General features: G+C 36.9%; 1 protein-coding gene across 1 annotated transcript in view; it reads right to left on the reverse strand.

The window, feature by feature from the left end:
* The window catches only part of TNFRSF21 (TNF receptor superfamily member 21), a 399350-nt gene extending 374147 nt beyond the window's left edge, over window positions 1-25203 (reverse strand). The window contains exon 1 of the mRNA XM_044062736.1: window positions 24724-25203. Within this exon, the coding sequence (XP_043918671.1) occupies window positions 24724-24855 (132 nt within the window). The 5' untranslated portion in view covers window positions 24856-25203. The remainder of the gene's footprint in view (window positions 1-24723) is intronic.
* Window positions 25204-27245: the final 2042 nt, after the last annotated feature.

Below are 27245 nucleotides of genomic sequence, written 5' to 3' on the forward strand. Positions count from 1 at the left end.
TAAGGAAAGCATGAAGTATGTCCACAGACTTCAATGGACGCATAATTTTGCATGCTCAAAGATGTGTCCATTAAAGTCTATGGAAGCACCACACATTATTTCCCTGTAGATGTCACTGAGGTATACACAATTTATTTGGGCCTTGGTTTAATAAAAAAAAGTTTATGAAGCTTTTTATTTAAAATGGCTCGAATACATAAGGAAAGAAAGTAATACAAGTACATCAAGGCACTTAACTCATTAAATGCCATGCTGTACTTTGGAGTATAAGCAAATCACTTTAGCATTAGAAACTACCTGTACTGTACTAATGTCTATACACAATCTTGTTTCCTTGCAAACAATTATTAGTAGCAAACACCCACTGCATCAGTGAGTTGTGTACTACCATGCTTTACAGACTTTTATGATACATTCATATACGTTTCTAAATGAACATCGAAATTAGCATCATAGATAAGGATAGGAGATTGCATATTGTTTCATACTTTACAAATGAATAGAATGCTAACAAATGGAACCTGTCGCATAACATCTGTAGGAGCAATATTATGTTGCATTTGAAAAAAAAATAATTGAAAATGTGTTGCACTGTACATTTAAAACATACTATAATTATTAAACACATGAAAACCTGCATTACCAATATCGATCATCAGTTCAAATGGTATATATTAGGCTAACATCCACCAGGGCCTTTATAAGCCTAGCCGTACAACCCAACCAGACTGTGTTCCTATGTATCATGGACAATTATTGGAAGGGTGTACATTTCTAAAAGGTTATGTGGAGGTGGTATAACAGTTTGAGCAAGACACATGGGGGCTAGACCTGGGGCTAATTTCCCATCCAATTGTCAAGACTACGTTTAAATAGGGTTAGGTATGGATTCTGTTTTACATGGATGGAAAGCCTATTCTAGAGCACTGGAATCCTCAGAGACATCAGTCTCGATAATGAAAAAGTATAAACTGCAAGGAACCACCATGAAACGTAAATAAAATTCACAGTTTAATGGAGAAACGAGCGCTTTCACGCACACTCAGGTGCGCTTCATCAGGTTAACATTTAAACAGTAAATCCATTCCTTTATATATAAAATGGGGTCTTCAATTAGTCAATCAAATAAAACAATTATTATACAATTAAAACCAAAGCAATTTCAAGTTAAAGAAACAGAAATCGCTTAAATAGTCCAACATCAAACTTTAAACATACTACACATAGAGATGTATAATCTTCTCACCAATAAAATGTGTAGAGATGTAAATCACGAATCAAGCAAGAATTTCATTATTTGAAATTGCCTGCAAGTTTCTACTAAACTATGTGACAATTTTAGTCAAGCAATAAATTCAACACAAATTCATGTGACAATAAAATCAAGTTAAAACATTCATCTCATTCTCTCACTCATTAGTCAAATGCCTTAACACTGAATGTTGGGACTTGGTGAAACATCAAAATCCAAGATCTACATTTATTCGCCGTATTCAGTTAAGCCACAAGATAGTAAATACGTTGACACTGTATCTCATACTTGGAATCCACACAGTAAATATAGCATAGGACCCGCACTATTTCAATGCTGAATCTATAGTTATAACTAAGTGATAATATTGTTATATAAATGAATATGGCGATATATTAAGCATATTCAAACAGATCATATATATGGTACAGGTTATTTGTAACCAAGCCAAGTACAAGGAGACATTAGTAATTCATACCAACAAAGAGATATGGTGAAATATAAAAAGATATGAGTCAGAATGTAGACTCATCCACCATCTGAACGGTATAATCTGCTCCCGTTCAAGTAATAAACACTACAGCTAAAATTAAATAAAGACATACTATCTATAATAAATATGTAGTCATTTTATCATATATAGACATGAATATTAACATCTGTAGTGATATATATGGTTAAGATACAACCACATGCTTCTAAGTAATATTCATAGCCATAAGTTAAAACTGTGAGCGTATGTCATAAAATATATCTATGACTCATGACAAAATGAAACCTAACTCATGGTATGACTTGTATGATAGAAACAAGTATGTAATAAGTAAAAAATAAATAAATAAATAAATAAATGGGTTATGATTAAAGCAAACCATATAACAGCCTCAAGGTTTCTTACATGGATGTTCCAAGGTCAAACTTATCGGAACAATAGAGAATGATACAAGGCATTTTATGAGGATCCCAAAAGAGCCGGACGAATGTTGACAGTTGAATTAAGTCCTGGTTCTATGTGGGCCTTTAATCTCAGTATCCATCTGAGTTCAAACAGTTCAAGGGTGCCTATGTGATCTCCTTCCCTTCTATTGGGGTTCACAACCTGTAATATCAAAAAGCTAAAGTTATGCTGAGATCTACCATTACAATGCATGGCTAAGGCATTGGTAAGATTATTCTTCCTAATATCATATATATGATTGTAAATGCGATCCTTAAGTCTGCGTGATGTCATCCCTACGTAATAGGCATCACATAGATTACAGGATGCCAGGTAAATAACATTGCGCGTATCACAAGTACCATAAAAGGTGGGTTTGAAAGTCATGCTTATACCAGGAATCTCAAAGTTTTGTGATGTAGAAATGTATTTACATAGGGAACATTTTCTACATGGATAGGTACCTGTCTTATAATTCACTCTAATATCAACAGGTGGGGCATCCAATTTTTCTTTGCAAAGTAGCCTCTTAAGGTTTAGACAATTATTGAATCTAAACGTGGGTTCCTTCCCAATTAATGGTGATAGAAACGGGTCCAAAAGCAGTATCTTCCAGTTACTTTTGATAATCCTGATTAGATGTTCTACATCATTTGTGTATTTGATCCCAAAGGCCAAGGAGTTCTTGTTCCCTCTCGTGTTATAGGTATGACCTATCCTCCTTTCACATTTTGGTGTTTCAAGTAGTGTATTTGTTAGCCTACTAATCATGTCAGGAGGGTAACCCCTATCAATAAAATATTCTGTCTGGCATTTTATTAAGTCCATGGCATCCTGCTCATTACTACAAAGTCTGAGTATTCTGGTCATTTGTCCTTTCACAATATTACGGAACACATAGCGTGGATGTAAACTATCATAATGCAAGATACTGTTTTTCCAACATGTTTTTTTATACAAGGTGGTGGTTATACTATTATCCATTTCCTTTTTGATGGTGATGTCCAAAAAATTGACACTATTTGTGGAGCATTCATATGTAAAACTAAAGAACGAAGTGGTGGAGTTCATATAACATATAAACTCATGTAATGACTCAGTACCACCATTCCAAAATAACAGAATGTCATCCACAAAACGCCTGTATAGAATAACGTTCTTATACCTATGATCACTGAAAATGAAATCTTTCTCCCATTGATACACAGCCAGATTGGCGTAGGCATTGGCACAGGGAGTGCCCATGGCCACCCCCCATGTTTGGGCATATATCTTATCAAATAGGAAGATGTTATTGTTCAAGACCAAATCTAGAAGGCAACAGATTGTCATTTGTTCATTACTATCCATAGTCCCAAGTTCAGTAAGATGAGACCTTATAGCATCAAGACCATATTCATTTGGGATGCTGGTAAACAAGTTTTTAATGTCCAGCGTGACCATTAAAGTGTCCTCCTTCAGATCATTCTTTAGTGAGTCATGCTTTAAGTCACACAAAAGATCATAAGTATTTTTTAGGATAGTGGAGAGGTCATTCACCAACACACCTAGTTTGGATTGTACATATAGTGAGGCATTCTCAGTGACCCAGTGTGTGCCAGACACTATGGGACGTAAAGGTGGGGGGTCCTCATTTTTGTGCATTTTGGGAAGTCCCTTGATTAAAGGAATCAAGGGAGAATCTATGATTAAAAAATCATATAACGTTTTGTCTATGCATCGGGTCATAAGCATATCATATATTGTATCATGTACATAACCAACAATGGACCCTACTCTTAGCTTATCTATTAATTTGTAGGCCTTTTCATTATTAAGCATATTGTGCATTAGTTCTAAGTAAAGACATGTATCTAGGGCAACAATACCCCCTCCCTTGTCAGCTGGTCTAAAAACAATTTCCGTATCACTGGAAAGGTAATCAAGTGAGCATTTTTGTGCATGATTCAAATTAACAAAAATTCCCTTATGTTTTTTCTCTTCAAAATATGAGTAAAGATCACATTCACAAGAGCGCATGAAACATTCAACAAGGTGTGGCATTGAGGGCACAAAACAACTTTTCCTTTTAAGTAGCTGTGTTTTATACTCAAAATCAGTATTATCAGTTGAATTGTCCTTAAACAGTACCTTTAGGGATAACTTTCTTGCGAAAAGACGCAGGGCTATAAGCGTGTCAGATAAAGTACTTCCCTTAGAGGGAATAAATGATAAGCCTTTGTTCAGGATGAACTGTTCGTCGGTAGAAAAAGTCCTGGAAGTTAGGTTAAAGATCAAACAATTCAGTTCCTTGTTTTCCTCCTTGGTTCTGGAGTTTCCCCTGATATCTTTCTCTTTACTCTTCCCCGACTGGTTGAGCGCGTGCGTACTGCGCTCTTGTAAGGAAGGGGGAAGTTTAAAGACATAGGAGCTGTAAAAACATTATTGCAGTTATTAATTTTACGTCTGGCACCCAAATTGTCAATATTCGTTAAGCCCTGTTGATTACAAGGTAGAGAAGCATTCGAAAGACTGGGCTCTCGATCAAGTACATCACCCATTCGCTCCGTATTCAATGAGGAGACAATGTGGGTTTCAGCAGGGACATCAAGTTCAGCAACTACCGACTGTGACATCAGTCTCGCCAACATACCCTGTTTATGTTGCAAGCAAAATTTAAATCCTTGGTTCTACTGGTTTTGATGCTGTTTATTTGACAAATGTGCAAAATGTCCATCAGAGCTGGATCCAAGGATGCCTTGTATGCCAAGCATAGATCGCCTCTCAGTAACCTGTAGGAGTAGAATGACAGGGATTTAAGACAATCGATATAGACAATGTGTTTATACCCTAGGACAAAGTGTTTATACCCTGGATTCTCTGGGCAAGGAACCTTATCCAACTGCTACATATGGTGGGTCAGGTACATGCCGAAGGGGGTATTATACTCAATGAAGGGTTGATTAAAGTGGCACTATGACTTCCGTGGAGCTGATGCCATGCCCTTACTTCTAAACTGGGCAACATTATAAGGATTTTCTTGACACCTTAGCCACATATTGGTCAAAGGCCAGATTACAGTCCTGCCTTTCTTTTACATTTGCTGAAGCTCGTTGTCCCTGGGCTTCAGCTGAAAGGGGGTGGCATATCTTAGTTAGAAAAATAAATAAATAATGTATTTGAATTTGTTAATCAGGATGGTATTATACCAGAGTCCCATGACGAATCCTCCATATTACATTACAGTAACAGAGTACAACAACAGGTAAAATCTAATAAATATTAAATGCTAAAATGTTACATAATTTTGCATGAACATCAGTATGCAGTATTTTCATTTGGCAGTTTACTCTGGTATTCAGCAACACAAGACTAAATTTACACAGTTTTGTACAAAATAAATGGTATACAATATAATAAGAACTTTGGCAGTTTGTCAGCGCCATTTAGCAAATAGCAGGTTGAAAGATGGGTTAGGAAAGATACAGGCAAACTGTAGGAAAAGAAACAGTGGAAGAGAAGTAATTGAGGAGTTACCACGATACAACTGAGGCAGATTATTATTAGGAGGGATCTGCACTGATATGTCAAAAAAGAAGTGATGTATAACTTCAGATTACATTGAAAAATACTGTAGATTAACTTCTCTTAGTTCAGGAGGAATGGCGTTCTAAAGTTTAGCTAAATAAAATGAGTATACGGATCCCTCAAACCGATTACTCGATTGAGATGCATAGTATTAGTTTAGGTGTTGAGATCCTAGTTGTCTGTCTGGTTGTCAAATAAACTAAAAATGGGCCACTATGTTAAGAGTCAAAAGCATGTTTCAGCTCTTGCAGTTTTGCTTGCCAAGAGCAACAATTTCGGTTTGTTAGCAGTACATTTTACAGTTTCATTAGAAAACATTCCTAATAGTTTTTTTGAATGTTAGGATGGCAGCAGCATATAACAGTTTAGATAATAGCAAAATGTGAGCTGCCTGTAAGTTCATATATGGGGTTACAGGACACCCATCTGTTAACCAGGTAGGCCCACTGGAGACACTGTCCCTTTTCAGGTGCGACCCAGGAGCAATGGTTAATTAAAATTTACTGCTCAAGGTCACACAGAAGGCAGCTGAGGGAATAAAACCCTGTACCACAGAACTACAGCTCACAGTCTTACAAAAATAATTTTATACAACAATCCAAGTTTATTAGTTCTGAATACTACATCATGATAATCACTTATTTGCTTGACAGTAATGAATACTCAAAGAAAAGTTCTGTTTAGTCCGCAAGTTCTACTACAGTTTTACTCATAAAAGTAAAACTAATTTCAGACATATTTTTCGTGTGTGTATTGAACCAAAATAGTTTTCCTGTCTTTAATATAAGCTGAAAATCCATAAGACATTCTTCAAGCTAATTTAAGAATATTAGGTTAAACCTGAAATTCATGAATTGGCTAAGTATATAAGGTAAAACCATCAGAACAGTTATTAGCTACTTAATGTAGGTTACAAAAGAAAATGATGAGCAATAGGGGTCCAACAATGGCAAACTGACAGACTTCTACTACAATGGTTATAAACCTGGAACGGTCAGACAAATAGCAGCTGAACCAGTTTCAAGCTGTATAGCTCAAGTCTAATTCAGTAAGCCTCTGCAGTTTGTGGGGGTCATTGTTAAAGGCCTTAGAAAGCTCAAAATATATATTTTTTGGTCCTCTCAGACCTCATCCTACTAGCCTGGCTCCCACTGCTTCACATCCATGCTGGGTCTACCAACCCTCCTCCTACCCCTGGACTACACTGGTATTCCAGTGGGTAGGGGCTAGATCTTAAGGGTGTCCTGAGGGATTAGCGGTCTGTGCCTCCATCTGGGAGAAGGCTCTTTTTTTATGCCCTACCCACTCCCTTTACCTGGTTACCATGCTTAACAACTACATTTGAAGGCAACTCCCTTTTTTTGACCACACTTTTCCTTAGGGGGTTTCATTGGCAAAGGCCCTCCCACCTACTTAAGGCATGCCCATCCCTTCATGCCACTTCTTCAGTCACCCAAGCCACTAATCAAACCCGCGTCACTTGGACCATAGTTAGGGCTTTATCCCTCTATGCCACTGGAGCAGTTAGAAAGCTCTAAAAATAAAATCAGTTTTGGTGTACATGCAAGTTTATAGTGTTTAGAAAAACTACAAGTGCAGAGGTGGTATGATGTCTAACCAGAAAACAGTACTGCGTAAGTGAAAGCAGGATACCGGAGGCAAGGTAACTTAATTGTTTTGTTAACGCATGTTAAGTATTTTGGAAATGGGGGATATAATAGCTGTTGGTCTACAATCTAAGATATTGTTATCCTGTCCTTTGTGAACTGGCACAATAGCAAACTGTTTCCACAAGGATAGTGCATATTGTACTTTTACAGAGTAATTAATGAGCTGAGCAATGGGATAGGCAATTGACTGTGCTGCAAGATGAGGATATTCTAGAGTGAGGAGGGAAAAAGTGGTTGGTTTTAGCTAGAGTAATAGACTCAAATCTCAGACCAACAAAAAACTATCATTAGGATGAGTTTCTGGGGATGACAGCAAGGTACAATGTTTATGTTTCGGCTTGTTGCCATTGGAGGTCAATAGGCAGCAGACCCCTTGGATACAATTTCAATTCTACAGAAGTACAGGATTTGGAGATGCTTTTTACCTAGATGTAGTGCACAGCTAAGAATCTGAAAATCTTGAGTATTTGTTCTTTAAAAAGGTATGGTTTTCTTAGCCTGTTATACGGGTCTATATCAGCATTTTGAAAGACGAAAATGCAGAATACCAAGTTGGCCGACACGTAAATGTCGAACTACGACATCGGAATGGCCAAATCACCGATTTCTTTCCAAGGTTGGCCAAACACAGACAAACGGGGGCTGTGCCCCCCACACACCCCCTAACCACACTAAAGTCAGGAAAAGGGCAGGTGTAAGGAAACGGCCAACTGCTTTCTTTCCGTTAGGAAATCAGTGATTTGGCTGTTCGGCAATGTCATACTTCGACATTTACGTGTCGGCCAACTGGTATTCGGCATTTTCGTCTTTCAAAATGCTGACTAGATTTCTTAACGTTCTGTAATGGTGTGTATAGATACAGTATTTCCAAGTTTGCTAGGTTTTAGCCATCAGTTGCTTGATTTCAGAGTAAAACCATGGTGCTAACTTCCATTTAATTTTTTTACTTCTGCTGTAGTGGAGCTACTGAGTTCAGTAAACGAGAGCAGACTTCATCAAGAGGTAGCTATTGAGAAGAAACTAGATGCACGACCGGAGAAATAAAAGTGCATTTTAATTTACGGTGGTACTCAGCCAAGTAGGTTGTGCTATGTTAGGTAAAGGGCATTAATAGTCAGGATCCAGTCTACAGTGCTTTGCCTTATAGTTGCACTACTTAGTTGTTAGCTCAGTTACTAACAGAGAGCGAGACCCAAGAGATTTAAGGATGAATAAAATGCAGATGATGATACTTGGAAAGAAATCTGGAGCCATTCCTTAGAATTAGGAAGTCTGATGTGCTACCCACACAAAATACAATTCTCCAAATGTTTGGTATTAATAAAACTATGGCAGGAGTGGGTAGTAAAGTTCATGAGATCAGTAGTGCTTCAGTGCTTGATGTTTGTCAACAGTGCTTTTCTCAGCACCCATACTGTAACCAGAATTGCCTCCTTCTGCAGTTCATACAGGGGGCAAATTTAAGTGTGCCAGAAAATTCATTTAATAGCCCAATTTCACCTACTGTTACTACTGGAGCTGAGTGTCTCACTTTATTCCATACTGCTCTACTTTACGCTTACATATTGTGGTATTTTGTAACTCTTTCTAGCACTTTCTGTTGTCACCAGTTTTTGTCATTTATGGTTTTGATTTCCATTCTCACTCTTTTCAGAAATGCTTCTGCTAACTTGAGCAAAGATGTAATTTTAGACTTTTTTCTTCATGCTTTAGAACATTCACTATATTTGGATCTGAATGTCAATAAATATGTATGCAGACTTTATGTATATGGCTGCAGTCATGGGATTATTTCGAAGAAGGCTCAAGCCTCTTCCAGAGGAATGGATATATTTCACCATGCACTGGTACATATATTGCATTTGATAAACATATATCAGATTTCTTGTTCAGATGATCCTATAGGAAGATGTAGCTGATTTATAGCTTGAATTGTATTCTAAGATGTCAGGGCAGTTTAATATTAATTTTAGTCTTCTAAAACATAACTTGACCAAGCTTTACACTCATTCCCCATGCTTCATTGCTGACTCATCTTTTCCAAGACATTTATATACCCCCTATTATTCTTTTACACATCTCTCCCAGATTGATATTTTCTTAACACTTCAGTTTTCCTGCTACTATACATTTCATTATAATTTCATTATTATACTGTCTGAGCAAGTTCTAATCATGTGAAATTGGTTTCTAGTTACCTGTTTAATGGGCTATGCAGTTTAAAATAGTCCATAAAGTGTAAAGATTACGTTATTGGGCAAAGAAGTGAAGCTGCAATCATAGCCTAGTCAAATATAGAAAAACAGCTTAATGGGTTAAGGGCAAGGCAAAAACAGCAGTGGGGATGAGGAATCACCCTGTAATAAATATCCCTCTTTAGATTTTTATCTTTGGAATAAAAGTTTGCTATTTATCACAACTCAAGTTGTAAACTGGGACTGCTACTATATCATATATTATACTGATAAATGACAGAAGAAAAAGAGCTATGGTCAGATCTCCCATTATAGCCATGTTATGTGTTTGAGAAATTGATGCCAAGAAATTCACCTCAAAAGAGAAGCTTGAGGGATGAATCTTGGCATCCACATAGACAACATATAATGGGTTAAGATTAGAGAACTGATCATAACTCTGCGGTGCATTGAGTTTTATCTACTCCATGTACTACCAGTTACAGAAAAAAAAGCCAAAATTATTTTCTTGCTTCAAAAGATTTCCAGTGTACATTATTAAAATAAAAGGATTCAAGTACAGGTATGTCAAAGAGACCAAAATTTCTATTTTTGTAAACATATATTTAATACAATTTGATTACTTTTATATTTTCTATGTTACAAGTAATAATTCATTAAGGGTGTTAAAAAATTTTTCTATAAATAAACCTGAATGATGAAGCATCTGACATTGTCCTGTGAGATTCACTAAAGGCTTACTTAAATGGAAGAGTTACAAGCTGCTATAGTAAAACAAGAAAATAAGGCAAAGATTTGAATACACTACGGGCCAAAATAGACACGCTAAAGTTAAATCTAAAACCAAATGACATTAGTCAGTCTAAACTTAAAAAAAATACTTGAATACAAAATATGTTGAAATTCTAAATCAAAGTTCCAGTAAACCTGGAAAACTTCAGCCGTATTCAGTAAACCCTTGAAGCTTTCATAAACTTGCTCTTAGAAAAAATAAAATGAATGAATAAACTAAATCATATCAGTAAACTACAACTCATATAAACAATAAAAAGGAAAAAGCATATACATTTAAAGGCATTCTTGAGGGATTTAAATATTTTATGAAAATATAAATAACTAAACAATGACGTCATAGTTGAAATTTTTTTAAGGGAAAATATAAATAAAATAACAAGTGAACAAATAAAAATGACAGACCATTCACTTTAAGAGAAATAAAAGATCAAATAAAAAATGTTTAAAAAATAATAAGGTGCTGGGCTTATGATGGTCCTATATCAGACCTATATAAAATACTACTGGATGATACAGTTAAAATATTAGATAAGGTCTTTACAGAAATAACTGCTGAAGTCCCCCCATCGTGGAAATATTCCCTTAAATCACCTATTTTAAAACAAGATAAGGATCCTACAAAGTGCTCATCATACAGACTCATTTCACTTTTAAATGTGGAGTATAAGATTTTCTTGTCCATTTTAGCTAAAATAATTAATCTACTTATACCTCAACTAACCGACAATGATCAGCCCCAATTCACAGTGATCAGACTATGTTTATTTGAAATAAACACGTACAGGATAATGTAATAAGAATACATACAGTAATACGGATTCCGGCGTGTAGCTCGCAAGACAATTCCCTGTGAGCTACATCGCCGAAACCAAATGGCTGTAGCAGCACTTTGCCGTAGTGCAATTTGGCTGAAAAGCAAAGCCGCTGCAGCTGTAATCTATGAACGGGCAGATACAGCCGTACGGGATGTGTAACGCATTCCTTCTTCTCATTCAAGGAATGCATTTATTTAATTATTTATTTATTTTGAGCTGCAGCGGCTTTGCTTTTCAGCCAAAGTGCACTACGGCAAAGTGCTTCTGCAGCCGTTTGGTTTTGGAGATTTAGCTTGCAGGGAATTGTCTTGCGAGCTACACGCCGGAATCCCAGTAATAGACTAAGTAAATAAAAATAAAGAACTTTCTATCATTAGTCTCAATTTAGATAAGGCTTTGACTCAGTAAATTGGTCTTACCTGTTTAAACACTAAAGTGTATAATTTCTCACCTGAGCTAATTGCATTAATTTCTAAGTTATACAAATACTCTTGTGCTTATATTAAAATAGGTTCTTTTCCAATTCCTAAATTACAAAAAGGCAGAAAACAAAGCTATCCGTTATCACCTTTACTTTTTGCATTAGCTAGAGAACCCTTTGCTAACTGTATTGATTCCAATAAGAACATTAATGGCATCAAATTAAAAGATTTCAAATTAAAGATTCAACTCTTTGCTGATGATATTATACTAACAATAGGAAATAGGAAATAGAGAATTCACTGCAACATATAATTAGTCTATGAATCAGTCTGAAGAAATCTTGAACTTAAGATTTAATCATAAAATACATTAATAAAAAACAATTAAAAATTCATACAAAAATATTGTAACTAATTGGAACAGCAACCAAATGAAATACCATGGTACAACCATTATGTCTAATACTAAAGAAAGGATACAAACCAACTTTCAACAGGTTGTTGATAAAATGTTAAGTTTAGTCACAAATTGGAATAAATTCTTCTTCACCATGGAAGAACGATTAATGTTTATTAATATGGTAATTCTCCCTAAAATATTGTTTGTTTGTCTTACAATCTTTACCATCACTGCCAAAAAATTATTTATTTCCAGCTTGATGACTGGGGAAGTCCACTGGGCCAAGCAAAGATCATTTTCAGTGGAGGCCCGGGAGAAAAGCTCCAAAAGCAGTTTACAGAATATAATATAAGCATGAAATATACCGTATACAAAAGCATAAATATACAATTTAAAATACACAAAATCAGGGAGTATATGTTTAAAAAAAAGAAAATGTTAAAATCAAATACTTGTAAAAGTCCAAGTCATAAAGTGTTAATGCAAGTTTAGTGTTTGTTCTAACAATAATGTTAGTGATTAGAGGTGGTAGTAGATAAGATTAAATGGAGGTTTGAAAGAGACAACAGTGTAATTTAGGTGGGAAGGAAGCAGGAACAGTCCCAGTTTGAGTAAGGTAAGAATGGAGGAGAGATCTGAAAATTAGAGTGGTTTTGAGTACAGCAGAGGGGGGGGGGGGGATTCCATAGTTTAGCCAAGGAGTGTGATAGAAGTAATTGGCCAGGAGGGTAAAAGGGTTTATAGATTTTAAAGGAGGTTTTGGTTTTAAAATTCAAGAGTATGACTGAGGAGGTAAGGGGTTAAGACAGATGAAAGAGAGGGGCAGATGGAGGGTTGGAATATGAGTTTGTGAGCAGTGGTGAGTTGTATGAACTTTAGGAAATTATGAAGAAGATAAAAATTGAAAGTAGAATATTATTTTTGGTATCCTAATAATTCAAGAGTTTCCTTTGACTGGCACAGAAAAGGTTAGGATATTGGTGGAATAGGATTCCCTGGCATTCAACTATATGCTACTTCAATAACCAAAAAAGTTTTAGCATTGTGGATAAATTCATCTTATGATTCAAAACAGAAACAAATACATCAAGAATTATTAGTAAAATAAATACATCACAACCGGTCAAAAAAACAAATAGTCCCCAATAGCTTTATCTGGTTATTAAAAGATTTTTGCACAGATGGAATTACACACTCTTCTCAAATTCCCTATTTAAATAACATTTTGCCTCTCCAAAAGTTCACATTCTAGCCATTGTATTAAAGACTTAGTATTTACTATGTTTCTAACTGCATATACAAATGACTGCTTAGAAACTCATAACTTCAACAAAACGCTAGTATTAAAACAAAGCTTAATTTATTGGCACTGAAATTTAAGGTCAAAATACAATCACGTTTCTGAGAATTGGTTAATTTTATAAATATTTAGAGACTGTAAACACAGAGATTAATAAGATTCTTAACCTAAATAAGAAATCGTTCCCCAAATTACTGGGATTCTTAATAAATGTCAACAATAATGCAACGAAAAATAAATCGTATTTGCACACATTTAGAAAATTTGAGTGTTAGATTTCACATATTTAGATAATTCCTATTGAAACTGCTCCTCAAAAATAACAATGAAGACTCTGAAGAATACAAGAAAATAATATTAAAACCTACAGATAAAACTACATCTTATTATATTAGAAAATCGTCACTTGGAAATTTTTTACACAGAGCAAATTAAATGCTGGAGATGTCATTCTGAAATAACAGCTGACTGGATGCATATGGTAATAATATGTCTGACGTCATTTCCCCTTTTTGGAAAGAAATTAATAAATTCATTTAAGCTCTGTAGTCAGATATACTGTTCCAGTTCCTGAGAATTCCAAACACCCAAGTGCCTCTTCTTTGGTCTATTCTTGAATTATCCCATCAAGACACCAGAACTGAAGTCGGCACAGATTGCAATGGCTTCTCAAAAACAGATGCCAAGTGCCTGGAATTTCATCTCAATTTTAAGTGATGGCACTGCCTTCACTTTCCTGTCTTCCAGATTAGCTTTTACTGACTCTCCAAGCAGCAAGAATCTTATGAAGGGAACATTCATGAACTGGGATTTGAGAGTTCTTATCTGATAGACAAAGTTGGACATTCTGGTAAGTAATGAAACCTGTGCCTGCCACTTTAGTAGAACCATCAACCACACTATGTTAAATGGCTGGTCTGATTTGTAGCATAACTATAAAAAAAGAGTCTGGTAACTCCTTCATATTCTTGACCATTTCACTTCGCTGAATACACATAAGGTAGTTTAACGCCCTCAGGGAGAAGTTTCACAATGAAACCATTAATTTCCCTAATCAGTAGAAGGAACATCACTTCTTGTCCAGGGGATGAGCAATGTTGGGCGGTGGCAGTATAGCCTTCATATATACACCTAACAGCAGCCATAACAGAGGATATTCAGAAAGCACAACAGCAGGACAGAACAGAACAATGGATATCCAAATTAAGGGGAAACCACTGGAACAGGAATCAACTGGTCAGGTACCATATGAAGCTATTTTAGAGACTTCCACAGGAAACCAGTATAAACATTCACTTGAAGCTAGACAGCAAGGGAAGGAACAGGAAACTGGAAACTCTGAGGAAGTCAATGTAGAGGAGTGATAGGCCAGTGAGTTCCCATATGACAGAGCAACAGATGGCAATGGCACAGGATGAAATTGAAGAGAATGTGCCACAGGAAGACACTACAGAACTTTCTATAGAATGCTCAGAGGAAATGGAAAACAAAAAATGTGCCCTTAGTTTAGAAGAAAATGAGCTAAGAGAAGAGTTCTTGATTTAATAGCTACAGACAGACATATTAAAATCAATTAAAGAAATAGACTGCATAAGGTCAATAAAACCCAAAAAGTCAGAAGCTTGATAAAATAAATGACTGCAGTAATTAGGGCTGTCCACAGAGAGCCATGCGATATAACAAATAAACAGGATATATTACTGTGCAGCTAAATTAATAAACTAATAAACCTCTACCACATGAACACAGGGTAGTAAGGGAAAGGAAGGGGAGAAATCAAATACCATCATGAAAGCATCAAATAGAGAAAGCTATAAAGCAATTAAGACAAGAAGTGTCACTGTTAGAAGACTAAAGAAGAGGTAACAGATCAACAAAAATACTAAGAAAGATAGATGTGATAAAAGTAATGTGCAGTACTAGAACAGACCAGGATCTATCATGCACTATCGCAAATAAACAAAATCTCAGCACAGGTGGAAAAACGTAGAAGATACACAAATAGCAAAAATAAACCACCAAGCAGATAAAGGCTGCCTTAAACCAAACAATAAAAAACCACCAAGCAGATAAAGGCTGTCTTAAACCAAACAATAAATACAATAAAAAGCAAATAAGGCAGAAAAACATGGCTTAAAATCATAAGCACTTTCGTACAGACACACTGCACTTCATCAGACCATAAAACAGAATCCAAACCAAACCTTATACATTCAATAAAACAATAATTACATTATTAAAAACAATAGCTTCAATGAAGCACTGGGCATAGTTTTGTGCTTTCAGTTTTACAGCCGATTGCTGTAGATAAGACAGTGATGATTTGGAAAATTGGCTGAGACTAACTGGATAGTTAGGCTCTTAGCACATGCCCAGGCTTGAATGGTTGTGTGCCTTTAAATCCTGTTTTGAATGCACGTCCTTTAATTCACTGAAGTTGTTGTTTTCAATAATTTAATTGTTTTATTGAATGTGTTATTTAAAAGGTTTTGTATTGGTTTCTATTTTATGGTCTGATAAAGTGCAGTGTGTCTGTATGAAAGAGCTTACCTTTTAAGAGGATTTTAAGCCGTTTGGCTGCCTTATTTGATTTTTATTGAAGATACACAAATAAAGAAAAGTACAAAATAAGCAATTTATTGATGACCCAAAAAAGTTTTATAGATAATTGGGACACAAGGTAAAAGGAATTGAAAGACTGCCGAAAAAAGAAGAAATAGATACATTTTAAAGAAGCATTGATGAAGATCCTGTGGAACATAAAGATGCTAAATGGATAGAAGTAAAAGAAAGAATAAGATGTTTAAAAGTACAGGATATGAAATGGGATTAAGTAACAGCCAGAGAGATTGAAACAAAGTTAAGAAAAGCCTCTAATTGGAAAACCTCAGGCCCAGATGCAGTACCTAACTTTTGGTTAAAAGTATTAACAACTGTGAAAAGATTTAGCCACGAGTAAGAACTATTTATATCCATACCCTGAACAGACACTAACCTAGCTAACAGGAAAAACAATGCTCCTACTTAAGAGTGAACCTGCAAGCTACCCTAAAATTATAGGCCAATAACTTGCCTTCAGATGATGTATAAACTATACACATGAACTGCTGATAAGAGTTTATAGTCATTTAGAGGAAAACTCAATTATGGCAGTAGAACAAAAGGGCAATAAAAGAAAGTCATATGGAAAAATATCATTTGTTGTTAAATAAAGTCATAGTGGAGAACTGTAAAAAGGGGAAAAATCTAAGTATGGCATGGATTGATTACAAAAAAAAACATTGATAAAAGAGTGCTTAAAAATGTATAAGATGCACTTTACACTGATCGACTACATTACACAGTGACCATGAAACCACTTTGCAATTAAGCCATGGTAAAGGACAAATTATTATCACAGGGATAAAACTTCAAAGGGGGATATTCCAGGGTGACTGTCACCACTGCTATTCTGCCTTGCCCTAAATCCATTATGCTGTCTACTTAACAGCTTAGGCCATGGCTAGAATTTGGCTAATAGAAACAGTGTAAAGACTAATCTTCTCTTGGTCAATGATTTAAAACTGTATAGTTCATCAGATGAAGAACTGAAAGCACAACTGCAAGTTGTCAACTTTTTCAGATGACACAAGAATGTCATCTGGTCTTGATAAATGTGCAAAAGTAACATTTAAAGCAGGAAAACTACAGGACCAGGAAAACATCAATTTGGGACAATAATGGGATATAAAAGAACTTGAGCAAGAGGGAGTGTATAAATAGTTGGGAATTGATGAAGGATAAACAATAAAACAACATGAATAAATGTGAATAAAACTTAGTAAGGAATACTTTAGAAGACAAATTAATCCTGAAAACAGCGCTGACATCTAGGAACAAAATCCAAGCTATAAACCAGTTTTCTCTTCCTGTCCTTGCTTACAGTTTTGGAGTGATTGACTAGCCCAAAACGTGTTGGATAGATTAGAAAGGAAAACAAGATGGATGCTTCATGCTCACCAAATGATTTTTTTTTTTTTTAATATAAATCAGTGCATATCAAGATAACCTATCCTCCATTCCGAAGGAAGGATGGGCCTTCTTGAAATTAAATTGATTACATGTATAGATCTGCAATCGTAGGGACTCCATGCATATCTGCTGATTTCACAACACCCAAACGTAGTGAAAGTTTTGAAACATGAGGAGAATAAATCTAAGATGACTTCTCTGCTTAATCTAGCAGAAGCATATCGGCATCAAGCAGTATGAAAAATCCAACCAGACGTAGATAAAAATCGGCAGCAACTGAATGTGCCAAAAAGACAAAAGAAAGAATAAGGGGAAGGACCAGATGAGAAGGCAAGAAATGTGGAAAATGCAGGAAATATAGTTACAAGTATAGAAAAGCTCTGGAAGAACCTCATGCTGATCAGGAATGAAGCAGGAAGGGTTAAGGAAAGGCAAATTCAAACCAAGATATGAAAGGTTAATATTGGCAGCCAAAGATAGTGGGCTGCTTACAAGTTGACTTACAGTCTATTGAACATGTGAGAGAAACAGACAAATGTAGGTTTTGTAAAACTGAATTGGAAACAGTCGCACACCTCGTCACTGGTTTTGACATACTAGTGGCAGGATAACTATATACTGAAAGGCATAGCAATGTGGCAAGATTCTTGCACTGGGGATTGTGCAAGCATTATGGTACTGAAGTGGCTGAAACACAATGGAAACATGAGCCACAAAGCATCATAGAAAAAGATAAAGTTTACATCACATGGGATCATCCATTACCAACAGTTCAAAAGATAGATGCTAGAAAACCAGATATAGTGCATTGAAAGTGCCACACCCAGTGACTATATAGTGTCTTGCATACACACACAAAATCATAAAAAATATCAGAATTTGCAGGCAGAGACAACAGCAATGTGGAAGAAAGATACCGAGACAGTCCCAATAGTAGTAGGAGCAATGGGTCTTTTATAAAAAAGAATCTACAATCGTATTTAGATACGTTATCAATAAATGCAACTCTGTATGAATTGCAGGAGTCATTACTGGGCACATTACATGTGCTAAGAAGAGCACTTCTGGCTGACAAAGATTGAAAGAATACTAATTTCATGAATTTTAAATCAGAATTTGACTTAGGAATGGGGTCCACTCCCGTCATGGTACTAGAAACCCAAACGATTTGCAGAAATTAAAAAAAAAAAAAAAAAAAAAACAGGACATTCGACAAGCTATTTTTGTCTAGACATTTAGGGATAAAAGCACCACTTTCCAGGTCTCCTAGACATTATATGGAGCCAATATGACTATTGCGTCATCTAGCAATACATCAGCCATGGTCATATGCACAAGGGATGTCCTGTGGACATTTAACTTTAATCCCGAGGTGTTCAAGGATCTCTCCAAGTTTGAGGTCAGCGGTAGGAAAGTCATCCACCTGGTCATTATCCATTCCCTGGGTGGGAGACTTTTTTGAAGAGTATTTGTGCTTCCTCTTATGTAAGACATTAATTTCGGTCTTTGGCTAGGAAGATTTTGAGGAGCATAAGGACTGCATGCCACATGTCCGACTGACACTGCATGAAAATGCCGGTCCTTCTATGCTGGACTGGAAGGGAAGGCATCGCAGAAGAAGATGCAAGATGATGCATATTCTGGATTGCTTCAAGGTGGCTCATACAGGGAGGCCTGCATTGCAGACACCAAGATCTGACATAATCCCCAGTGCCAAGAAAGGAACTGCCGAGCTAGAGGAGTCAAAATTGCTCAAAGCCAGCCCTGAAACAAACTAAATCAGCAAAGTTAATGACAGAACAGGTGTTGCAAGTGTTTGAGAGTTACTGAGGACATGTAGAAGATGTACTCTGATGAGAGGAAAAGGTGGCACAATCTTTCAAGACAGGAAAAGGAAATTTTAAACATTACAAGCGGTAGTAATGATCTCAGAGTAATGAAACACAACAGGGGGGGGTTATCTTTAAAGTCGAGGATTATAATAATGAAATTACTAGTTTATTGTACAATGCAGATACTTACTCCCCCATCTCAAAAAATTAGATAACTATTGCATATCAAAGGATAGATTTTTATATTGAGGAATACCTGTTGGAAGATCGGAAAGATTTTTGCAAAAAAAAAAAAAAAAAAAAGCCAATACCACCAAATATTTTCAGGACATCAAAAGTTCATAAGAATATTGAAAAAACACCTCTGAGGCCAATTGTGTCAAGTGGTGGAAGTAAAACCCACCCCATGGCTATATTGGTGGACACATGGGGAAAAGAAGTGGTCCAAAAGACACCCCACCCATTGAAAGACTCACAGGGAAGGTCAAACAGGGTTTGTGGAAGGAAGGACTTATTTTTTTCTTACCAGTGAAGTGAGTGACTTGTTCGCTAGTATTCGGAAAGTGGAAGGGGTGCAATATTTTCAGGACATATTACAAGCTTTTTCCTCCATTTCAAATGATAAAATTGACTTAATGGTGGAGTTTATGGAATTAATTTTAGATAACATTCGCTTTCAAAATGTATGAAGTTATCAGCAGACTAAGGGGGTAGCCCCCACCTTTGCCAACATTGTCATGTTGGCATGGGAAAGGAAGTACGTCTTCCCTAGTGTATATTTCAGGCACATGCATTTTTATGTAAGGTTTTTGGATGACATTTTTATTCTGTGGGATGGGACAGTTTACCAAACTGGAGAATTAATCAATTATCTCAATGGGTGTTGTTCAAACACTCTTGAGACAAGGATTGTATCAGTTAATTGGATACAAGGATCTCACAGGATGGAGGTGAGTTAAACTCTAATATTTAGGAAAAAAATCTTCTGTAATGCATATTTGCATTACAGCAGTAATCATCCCCACTTTCAGAAAAAAAGTTTGGTGAAAGGGCAAGCCATAAGAGTTGCAAGAATGACCTCTAGGAAGGATGAACTGGAGAGTGAACTGGAGATTTTAAGGGATAGGTTCCTGGTGAGGGAATACCCCTTGGAAATGGTGGAAAACATTTTTAAAGAGGTAAAGGAAGGGTGGGGTAACAAATACCTACCACTTCTAGGCAGAGAGTTACAAATGGAGAAAAAGATGGAGAACAGGAAAAGATTTGAAAAGGCATTAGTTCTAGAACAAAACAGTTACTCCCAGGACATCAGGAGGTTGGTGGTTAAGAACAGGAGCATTTTTAGGGTGCATACGGAAATTAATAAACTGGTGGAACCAGAGCCAGTTTTTGTTTATAAAACTGGTAAAAACTTTAAGCAAATGCTGGAAAATGAGTCAGAAAAGGATAGGGGGAAATAAGGGTACAGTACCATGTGGAGGTTATGCCCAGTGCAGCTACATTTGTAGAGAAAAAAACATTAGTTCTGGACAATGATTTACATTTGGAAATGGCAATTGTGCAACTAATAAAATAGCTTATTTAGCAAAGTGTGAGGATTGAGCTGGATTTTATATAGAGAAGACAGAGAGAGCATTAAAAACAAGAATTTATTCAATATGAAGTTACTAGGAAAAGGGATGCTACTGTACTTCATAGGCACATACTAGCTTGCTCCAACTTTAGGAAATTTATATCTGCAATTTTGGAAAGGATTAGAATTAACCCCAGGGTTGGTAACTGTCAGAGAGTGGTTTTTAAAAGGGAGTTAGTATGGCAGTTAAAACTGAATGCCACACTCCCACCTGGATTGAATGATCAAGTGTCTAAAGGACCTATTTTGAAAGAAAGGGCTGAGTTAAAATGGTGGGAGGATGCCTTTAAAAGTTGAATGAATGCGCAGAAGTTACTGTAAATGGCATCACCCACACTGAGCTGGAAGCCACTGCCAACCTTTTGGCTGACAGGCTCGGCTCAAATATCTCCCCCCACTTCCCCCTAATAGTCCACAGGAAATACCACAAATAGTCCACAGGAAATACCACATAATGCAATATCTCCAACCATTACTACAGAACAGGTTACTAATGCACTTTCCAATGCCAAAAACACTGCACTGATGGGCCACAATAACATCCCAGGATGTTTAATAAATAGTATGAAACATGATCTCTCTGATCCACTTTAATCACTTTTCAACTGGAGCCTTCAGTCAGGTTTTGTGCCCAAGGAATTGAAGATGGCTAGGTCCAACCACTGATCCTGGTAACTACAGGCCCATAAGTCTTACAAGTCTCATAAGTAAGGCCATGGAAAGAATCATCATGGACATGATAAATAGGACATAGGTAACCTGCAAACACTGGACCCATCACAGTTCAGCTTTGTTAAAAGAAGGTCGTGCCTATTAAATCTGCTGGACTTTGAAAGGGTCATCAAAGCATTAGACGAAGGTAAAACTGTGCACACAGCTTACCGCGACCTGGCCAGGGCTTTTGATACAATACCCCACTTACATATTATACCTTAATTAGAGAACTTGTCTATAAACCCTTTTATCCATCACAGGACAGCCAACTGGCTCATTGAGAGGACCCAGTGCCAGTCAACAGTAGAGTCCCCCGGGGCTTGGTTTCTGGCCCGCTCCTTTCTGGCATCTAGTTTTCTGAAATGGAAGCAAATTCTCAAGTTTTATGGCTGGCTAAGTTTGCAGAGGATTGCAAACTGGGGGCTATCTTATTATCAACTCCCCTGCAGACACTAGCATTCTTCAAGAAGGTCCATCTCTGACTAACAAATGGTGTCAAGGCCTTGGTCTTAAACTCAGTGCTAAGAAATGCATAACTGTACCCTTTGGGAAAATGGACCATCCCAGCTAACTACCATGTTGGTAATAGACCCCCAAGAGTCCACCCAGTGGTCAGACATCTGAGTACACACAGACAATAGCCTTACCTTCGACCACGATGTGGCCACAGTGGTGAGGAAGTCCTTTATGTTATGCAGCTTAGTCATTATCCCACTGTACTCTGTCCTTATCAGACCAGAGTACAATGTTAATTTTAGTATGAACCTGACCAAGCATATGAGCACCTACAGTGACCTCAAAAAGGTACAAAAAGAATACAAGGTGTAACAAACCTGCCTTATGAAGAGCGAGGCTTAAAGTCCTTTCCCTCTACTCAGCCTCCTACAGATTGCTGAGGGGTGATCTATTCCTGGCTCACAAGGCATCCGCAAACCCCACACTTATAAATCTCCTACATATTTGTAAGTCAAAGAGTACCAAAAATACAAAGTCTAGGGACTCGAATTTTGTCTGTGACTTAAACAGAACATGCTGGAGAGACATATGCATGTCCCAGACACTACCCCTTCTATGAAGCAGGCTTCCCATCCATGTGAAACTGAGTTCATCCATTACCCAGTTTAAGCACAACCTAGACAAGAGGATGGAGAAAAGGAAATTTACACCAGGCCTGGCACCCATGTCCCTTATGGGCAGAAGTAGCTTATAAATGCCTGGCCATCAATGTCCTATTTGGATACAGGACATCATTATTCTTTTGGGAAAAACTTAGCTAGGCTTTGAGACCTCTACAAAATAATGAGCAAAACTACTACAATCAAATAATGTCAAATAATTCACCCCTTCTTCAGTTTTCTTATAAACCTCATCATCCAACAAGTTCCTAACGATTTCCCCTGCCACCAAAATGAGAAGGCCACCAATGTTGTCCACATTCTACATCACATTAGTTTCTCTGATTGGGATAACAAGAGTGATGGCATTCAAAAAATGTATGGAAAGAAATACAGGGTAAATGCAATTTATATTTTTAAATGACAGCATTTTATTCAAGACTGCCATTTCAGAAAATATGTTGCAGATTTAATTAATTTTCATCATAAAGTAGTTTAGCACATGAGGGGTATTGCAAACAACACCAAGTTCCCACACGAAAGCACCATGTAAGTGAAAAAAAAATCATTAGTAAACCTGCAAACAGGTAAATGCTGTACACTTTACCAAGAAACAAAATGAAATAAGATTATTAGTATGGCTTGCAAACATCAAGAGTGAAGAACACCTCTCAAACTGTACCCATACCTCTCAACTGTACACATTTTAGCAGAATGTTCAGATTTATGCCTCATAATTTCCGTCCGTTTTTCATAAAATTGTAGTTTTCTTTCAAATCATTAAAGATTGAAGTTAGAAAATAATGACAGACATTTGAGTTTGACTTCATGCCCTTCAGAAAATTCATGCTAATGCAAACCCTGTTCTATCAACTTTCTAAGTTTGCAGGCGCAACATGTAAAAATTGTCCCTTTTTTGGCCTTTGTCCCACTTTTTATGTATGGCTTTGTCCAGATTTTTGCTCAAGAGGTTGAGAGGTATGACTGTACCTCACAACGACGTTCCACACAGAAGAGAGTTTGTTTTGACAGATAATCGTGATAAATAAACCTGAATAATAAGAAAATTCATCAATGAATGAACAATTACCCATGCTGTGGGCTTCCTAGTTGAAGTTGAGTGCCCCACATTTTCCTCTTCTATTCCACATTGTGCAAGACAGTGTTCCACATTTTAGGGATGGAAGGCTGCAAGCTAATGATATACTTACACTATATTTGTCAGCCACAGATTTAGTTCACCAGAATTTATTGATTTTTTCCTTATTAAATTAGAGCCAAGTGCCCACCAACCACACTAGAAGTCTACGAAAAATAACGAAGTGCTCCTTCTCTGCCTAGCCCTCTTATCATGACTGAAAGAAGGACTGCGCTACCATTTTTAAATTCAGTGTTTGGAAGGCAGTGTTATAAGAATATAACGGGCATGTTAATCCCTGAAGCATGCCCAAATGGATGGGATAGGAGGGAATGGGACTTGACAGTGTACGGATGTTATTTTCACATAATAAGACCTGGAACTCCTCCAAAATAGGTGCATTAACATTAAGTGGAGGGCGTTCCAAGAGCAACTGCTGATGTACAGTAACAGAGCCTTTAAATACTTTTCTGATACAGCCCCTGCGCCCTTCACCAGCCGAATGCAGCAATGCAGAACCACCACCCAATTTCGATACACACCACTGATACAACTACAGTAAACAACTAGGGCCATTAATCTACGTAAATACAGAGTAACAAATACATAGTCAAAGATGCGCTGCTCTAAATGCTGCCCTCCCATGGGAATTTTCACTATTTTACATCAAAAACAGTGAAAAAAAAAGACAGACGTCTAAAATTAGCTTGGGATAAAAAAACACATCTGTCTTGACTGCGACATTTTCATCTCAAGGTTTATGTACAATTATGTCTATTCCAATATGTATCAGCCACTTAAGTAAATAAGCTTCGGATGCAGATCTGCTTTAACAAATGTAATCATCCTAAACACTTTACACTCGATTAATTAAATATTAAGTAAACAGGACGAGGACTGCCAAGCCCAAATAAACACAATACTTACCAATAGACGGCAACAAATCATTGTCTGGAGACCATAGGTACTGGCCTTGAAAAACACAGAAACCCCCCGGAGGGCGCGGCTGACAGCCAACGGCATTTCAAGAATAAATGTTCTCATTAAGAAAGGTAACATGCTGCGAATGCTGGTGGTCCTGCCAGCAGCCACAAATCCCACCCGAAAGCAACCAATTTATCGTTACAAAAGTACCCCCATTATCTAACAGCAGCAGCCAGAAGTCCTGCTCCTCGACGACAACCCCACCATTATCCAGACCAAGCGCGGGTGACAGGTGCTGCTGGATGCTGCTGTCTGGCTCGGGGTACGACCCCTTGATTTACCGCAGTCCACAAAGAAACGGGGTGTTGATACATATTTCCTCAACACTGTCAACACAGTTATTTACCGGCAAATAGCTGACAAACCACTGCCGCGAAGAATATAGTCAACCCGTTTGGACCGGCACAAACCGAAGGTGGAGTTTGCTGTAGCCTCGCCCACATAAACTAAACGTCACGCAAAAAAAAAAAAAAAAAAACAAGGAAATTCTCTTGCCGATAGATTTTTTTTCTCAGTATTTGAAGTAAACGAGAGAGAAGTTATATTTTCTTGTGAAATGTAATTCGTTTTTATATGTACTGGGAAAAGCTACATGGGTGCTGTCCGGCATATTAATATAGCGCAACTTTCAATCCTTTATCTCTGGAATTAGGGATAAACCAAAAAAAATATGCTACTTTCAATTTACAAAGTTAATAAAAAAGAGAGTGTGAATTTATATGTTTATTAATTACATGTTAATCAGGGTCTACGTCAGGAAATTTGGAAACGAGGGTGATTATGTCTAGTCATGGTGAATAAATGAAAGATGTATTATGTGAGCTAATATATTTCTGAAGTAAGTTTCCTATGATGTTTGCTGTTTCACTTCGATTTTCTTATTTATATTCAAACACGGTGTGAAAACAATCATCGTTTTTGGCTTTTTGCTTGTGTATGTGTGTCTGGCCTCCGCTGAAAATGGACATATATCCATCCAGTCGGACTTTCCCGGTCAACAAATGTAAAATCAATAAATATTCAAGAGTATATGAGGCTATACAAGACCAGTAAGTTTCCTATAATTTCTACTGTTTGCATTTGCATTAATGTCAAACATCAGCACTACCCACACTAACTGGCTGTTTTTGGTGGTGTGGGAAAGATGTGTGCAAAAGGAGCAACTCATCATTTGCACAGTAGCATGCTTTGTCTTGAGTTATATTGGTTGTGGCTCCATTTGTGTGGAGACTCCGTATCTTCCCTGTCTCTGAGTGGGTTTTATTCAGATGCTGTAGTTTTCACAAACACGCGAAAGACATGCCATAAGTGAATTGATGTTCTTTCGATTTCTGTATCTGTAGAAACTGTTATTTTTTGTCTTATCTAGTGACAGATTTAACTTGTCAAGGGTCAGTGCCAATTCATATGTGTGTGTGTGTGTGTTAAAATAATATTGATGGGTGTATTCATAAATCTCCTGGTTAGTGAAAAAATACGGTATAAAATGCTTTGCGGAACATCTACCAACTTACTATCCTTCCTTTTAAGCATCGTCTGAAAGTCTACTTATCAAACTCGTGACTCTGCTCATTCTATACATCCCTTTTGAGTATCAATCTTGTCCACTCTTCTGGTTTTCTCCACCTCTGTCTGTACAGATACTCTACTAATCACCACTTTCTCATTTTCACCTAGCCATCCTATCCTCTCTTCCTATCACCTACTCCCCATTCATACTAATCTATCCTAATATCTCACCCCTTTTATAGTTACAATAAAAGTAAACATATGACTTTTACTTATTACTTTGAATTGCCCACAGGACGCTCTTCAGAATTGTATATAGTGTTTTACTTTGCTTTTTTCATTGTTCTCATTGTGGTACTTTTCCGTTATCGGGGCAATACTTAGAAATTAGATAGAATAACAGGATTTGCTTTATCGCTAATTTTCTGAACGGTATGAAGTCTGAAACGACTTAAATCTTAAATGATTTACTAATGACTTTCAAGAAAACCACAATTCTCAGAAGCCGATTATAATCAACCGATCAACCTGCACTTTCCTTTGAAATAATAGGCAGTGGGTGGGGAAAAGGATGATGTCAGCTTGGTGGGAGGTACTTTCTTGAGTAAAACGAGGGTAGAGTGGCCTGGCCTGTAATAACACTAAAGTATAGAAATGAACACAGTTAGTAAAAAAAGCGGATAAGTAAAAAACATACCTTATTATTAGGAGATAAAAAAAGTGACCTGAGCTGTATTTTATACTTTCCGTCTTTCTAACTTATCGGGTCAACACTGTAATGCGATCGTTCAGCTGTAATGTAGTACCTCTGTCAAGCAGATGTTAGCGAAAGTCCGAATTAAAAGTTATTTTCTACAAATTAATTAATTATTCAAAGTAATACTTTTTACTTTGACATGAGGTTACTGAACATGTTATGGGACTGGATTACAGCTGAAAGATCGCATTAACAGTGT

Source organism: Protopterus annectens, chromosome 2.part1 (genome assembly GCF_019279795.1).
Source record: "Protopterus annectens isolate FY-2018-M chromosome 2.part1, PAN1.0, whole genome shotgun sequence".
Classification (NCBI taxonomy): domain Eukaryota; kingdom Metazoa; phylum Chordata; order Ceratodontiformes; family Protopteridae; genus Protopterus; species Protopterus annectens.